Source organism: Oryctolagus cuniculus, chromosome 2 (assembly GCF_964237555.1).
Source record: "Oryctolagus cuniculus chromosome 2, mOryCun1.1, whole genome shotgun sequence".
NCBI classification, from domain to species: Eukaryota; Metazoa; Chordata; class Mammalia; order Lagomorpha; family Leporidae; genus Oryctolagus; species Oryctolagus cuniculus.
The window spans coordinates 2,141,344-2,145,238 of record NC_091433.1 but is presented as its reverse complement, the minus strand read 5'-3'; the positions used below and the strand labels follow the sequence as shown (position 1 = coordinate 2,145,238).

At 74.2% G+C, this 3,895-nt stretch overlaps 1 protein-coding gene across 1 annotated transcript; it reads right to left on the bottom strand.

Annotated features, from left to right (window-relative positions):
• Window positions 1-582: 582 nt before the first annotated feature.
• Window positions 583-3,174, bottom strand: ADRA2C (adrenoceptor alpha 2C). Its single transcript, XM_070069537.1, has one exon. It carries the CDS (start codon window positions 2,331-2,333, stop codon window positions 984-986), a length of 1,350 nt encoding a protein of 449 aa, XP_069925638.1. The 5' UTR covers window positions 2,334-3,174; the 3' UTR covers window positions 583-983.
• Between the last annotated feature and the right edge of the window lie 721 nt (window positions 3,175-3,895).

Genomic DNA, 3,895 nt, shown 5'->3' with positions numbered 1-3,895 from the left:
TGCTGCGTGGCCCGGTGGCTGCTGGTGACCCTCTGTTTGCGGTTGAATCTGGAGCAGGGCGGGGTCCCGGCCCCCAGTCGTCCCCTCCAGGCACAGGTGTCCCAGGGGTCTGCAACAGGGGCTGGGAGTGCCCGCGTGGCCCCCTCCCCATCCTGCGGGTGCACTGAGCGTGGAGAGCTCGCAGTGGGTGAGGACGGAGCCCGGGCAGGCAGGCAGGCTCGCCCAGCCCCCTCCCGGGGCCTCAAGCTTCCTCACGGCAGGTCCTCCCCACCCGACCTGCTCCACACAGGTGAGCCCCCAGCTTTTGCCTGGGGAGGCCCTGAATGCCAGCGGGGGAGGGGCAGCTCTCCAGGCTCCCCATGGCTTTGTCTCTCATCCGCCTACAGCTCAGAAGTTTTGAGTATATTCTTTGCAGGTGCAGAGAGCACTGTTATTAAAAAAAAAAAATCCTCCGCCTTCGGCAAGTGGGGGAAGCGGGGACCTGGGGACCTGCCTCTCCCCCGGCGCTCCATGCGTCCCCAGGGGAGGGGCCCTGGACGGTGCCCCCACCGCAGCTTAAAGACCGACCGAGGCACCCAACACTTGGATTACAAAGGTTTATTTAGAAAATAGTTTGTTGTCTTGGCTGTCACTGTTTTTGGCAAACATCTTCACACTTGCGATGACCAAGCGGCCTGTCTCTGCTCTCCGCCCCGGGGTCCTGGGGAAGTCAGCCCTTGCTCCGACGGGCCGCGGTGGCGGCTGCGGGCGCCTGGCTCATCTACCGGGGAGTGGCACGGCCACAGCCGCGCAAGGGCCCGGAGCCCCGCAGACGCCTCTTGCCCAGCCGGGAAGGCAAAGGGGGCTGCCCTTTGTCCCGCCCGCTGGCCAGGCCCTGCCGCCCCTCCCGCCCTCCGCCCCGCCTCGCCCTGCAGGCCCGCGTGGATCCCAGGGGTCCCCGGGGGCGGCCGCGCCCCGGCACGCGCTGGGGGGGGGGGCGCGCGTCACTGCCTGAAGCCCCTTCGCCGGCGGCGGAAGAGGATGTGCTTGAAGGAGCGCCGGAAGTCCTGGTTGAACACGGTGTAGATGACCGGGTTGAGCGAGCTGTTGCAGTAGCCGATCCAGAAGAAGAACTTGAAGAGCGGGTCGGGCAGCTGGCAGGCCTCGCGGCAGATGCCGTAGAGGCTGTAGCTGAAGAAGAAGGGGAACCAGCAGAGCACGAACACGCCCATGACCACGGCCAGCACCACGGTGAAGCGCTTCTCGCGCGCCTGGGCCACCTTGCGGCGGCACACGCTGCTGCGCGCGCGGCGCCGGCGCGACAGGAACGACTCGACGGAGCGCGCGCTGGAGCGCGACAGGCGCCCGCCGCCGGCGCCCGGGGACTTGGCGGCCGCCAGCGCGCCCGCCTCCGCCTCGGCCTCGGCCCCGGCCTCCGCCTCGGGCGCGGGCGCCCCCGCGCGCCCCCGGCGCACCGCGCCCCGGCGCCGCCTCCGCCGCTGCTGCCGCCGCTCGGCCGCCGCGCTGCTCTCGTCCGGCTCCACGTCGGCGCGCGCGGGCGCGCAGTGGCCGTTCTCCGCGGCCGGGGCCGCGCCGTCGGGGCCCGCGGGCGCGCGCTTCTCGCTGAGCGAGCGCGTGCGCAGCTTGGCCACGCGGTAGATGCGCGCGTAGACCAGGCCCATGACCAGGCAGGGCGCGAAGAAGGAGCCGATGCAGGAGGAGAGGATGTACCAGGTGTCGTCGTTGAGGCCGCACTGCGGGTAGGCGGCGCCGTAGGGCTGGCGGTAGAAGGAGACGAGCGGCGGGAAGGAGATGAGCGCCGACAGCAGCCACACGGCCACGATGGTGGCCTTGACGCGGCGCGGCGTGCGCTTCAGGTTGTACTCGACGGCGCGCGTCACCGACCAGTAGCGGTCCAGGCTGATGGCGCACAGGTGCCCGATGGACGCGGTGCAGAAGAGGACGTCCAGCGCCAGGTAGACGCCGCACCACACCCGCCCGAAGTACCAGTAGGCCATGAGCTCCTTGGCCAGCGAGAAGGGCATGACCAGCGTGGCCACCAGGATGTCGGCCGAGGCCAGCGACACCAGGAAGAGGTTCTGCGGCGCGCGCAGCGCGCGACTGGTCAGCACGGCGATCACCACCAGCACGTTGCCCACCACGGTGAAGACGATGAGGAAGCCCACCAGGGCGGCCAGCCCCGCCACGGCGCCCGCCGAGTACTGGCCCGGCGGCGGCGGCGGCGGCCCCCAGGCGGCCCCCGAGGCGTTGGCGCCGGCGCCGGCGCCGCTCGCGTTGGGGCCCTCGGCCGCCGCCGCCGCCAGCGCCAGCGCCGCCGCCGCCGCCGCCGCCATGGTCCTACCGCGAGCTACGCGGGCCTGCCTGCAGCCGGGGCGCAGCCGCGGCAGCTCGGGCGCCCCCCAGGCCGGGCCGGCGCCCGCATCGCCGCCTGCTCCTCGGGCGCGCCCGCCGGGGACCGCGGCGCCGGGCGGCCGGCCCTGGGCTGCGGCGGCTCGGCGGGCGGCGCGCGGGAGAGCGTGGCAGCCGGGCTCCCCGCAGCTGCCGCGCGCGTAAGTGCAGAGCTGGAGGCGCCCGGCGCGAGCGGCGGCGCGGCGGAGGGGGCAGGCCCCGGGGTCCTGTCGCGGCCCCGCCCTCGGCTGCGCTCACGGGGAGCTCAGGGCGACGCGGCGTCCCAGCGGGCGCGCCCGAGCGGCTCCACGGCCCCCGCGTCCGGCCGGGGCGCAGGCTGCAGGCGGCGGCGGCGGCGGCGGCGGTGGCCCGGGCGCTCCGCCTCCCATCCGGCCGGCTAGGGCATGCAGCTCCGGGGCGCGGGCCGCCGCTGCTCCGGGCCCCGGCACCCGCGCGCAGCCGCTGGCTCCAACTTTACTTTCCCGGGCTGGGCGCCGGCGCCGCCGCGAGTCCTCCTCCCGCTGCTCCCTGGCGCGGGCGCCCCCCGCGGTCCACGCTTGGCCGTGCGGGCGCCGCCTCGTTCGCCAGCGCTGCGCCGCCGCCGTGCGCTCCGCGCCGAGTGCCGCCGCTGGGCTCGGCTTCCAACTTAGGTCGAGTTGCGCAGCGGGGCGGGCGCGCGGGGCGGGGCGGGGCTCCGGGCAGGCCCGCGCCGCCGGCCCGGGGCGGAGCGGGCCGGGAGCCGCATCCCGCGGCCGCTCTGGCGAACCTGCGGGCGCGGCGCCGGGGAGGAGTCCGGGGCGGCGGCGCGGCGCGCGCGCTCGGGGAAAGGGCGCCCCCTCCAGGGCCGACTGTAGCCTGCGGGGCCGGGGCCGGGCGCCGGCTGGCCTGACCGGTGAGTTCCAGAAGCTGCACCCGCGCGCGCGGCGCCGGCTGGCACGGGGTCTGCGGCCTGGTTGGAGAGACGCGGCGCTGCCCGTGTGCGCGCTGGCTCCTGCCCGGACCCTGGTCGTGCTCCTCGGCCCTTGGCCTCAGCGTCTTCCTAGGCCGCTGGGTCGTGCGTGGCCACGGCGGCGCCTCTGGAAGCCGGAGCGGGCTCCCCAGCTCTGCACCCGTGCTGGTGGCTACTGAAGTTCAATTTCTGGGTGCCAGGACCTGCTCTTAAGGTGTTGTGGTGGGGGAGGGTGTTTAGGATCACCTCTGACAGACACCCCCGCTGAGGCACCTGGCAGACGGGTGGGGTCGCCTGGGGCTGTCTCTGTACCTGGTCAGGCTCTGTCCCTGTGTCCATGCCAGGTGCTGCTTCCGCCTCTGGGCAGCCCGAGTCCCGGGGGAGAAAGACCCCGCGGCAGCAGTGGGAGTTCCTGGCGGGCAGCTGACCCCTGGTGTCTGCCAGCTGCTGGCCTCCCTGTGCCCCTGGACAGGAGAGGCCATGGGAAGCGGCTGTCCTGCGGCTCGGTGAGGGGCGACACCAGATGGGTGGCCCCCTAGCCCTGTGGGTGGCTTGGGG

Excerpts from the sequence above, each read along its gene's own strand:
- ADRA2C (XM_070069537.1), bottom strand. The coding sequence starts at position 2,333 with ATGGCGGCGGCGGCGGCGGCGGCGCTGGCGCTGGCGGCGGCGGCGGCC.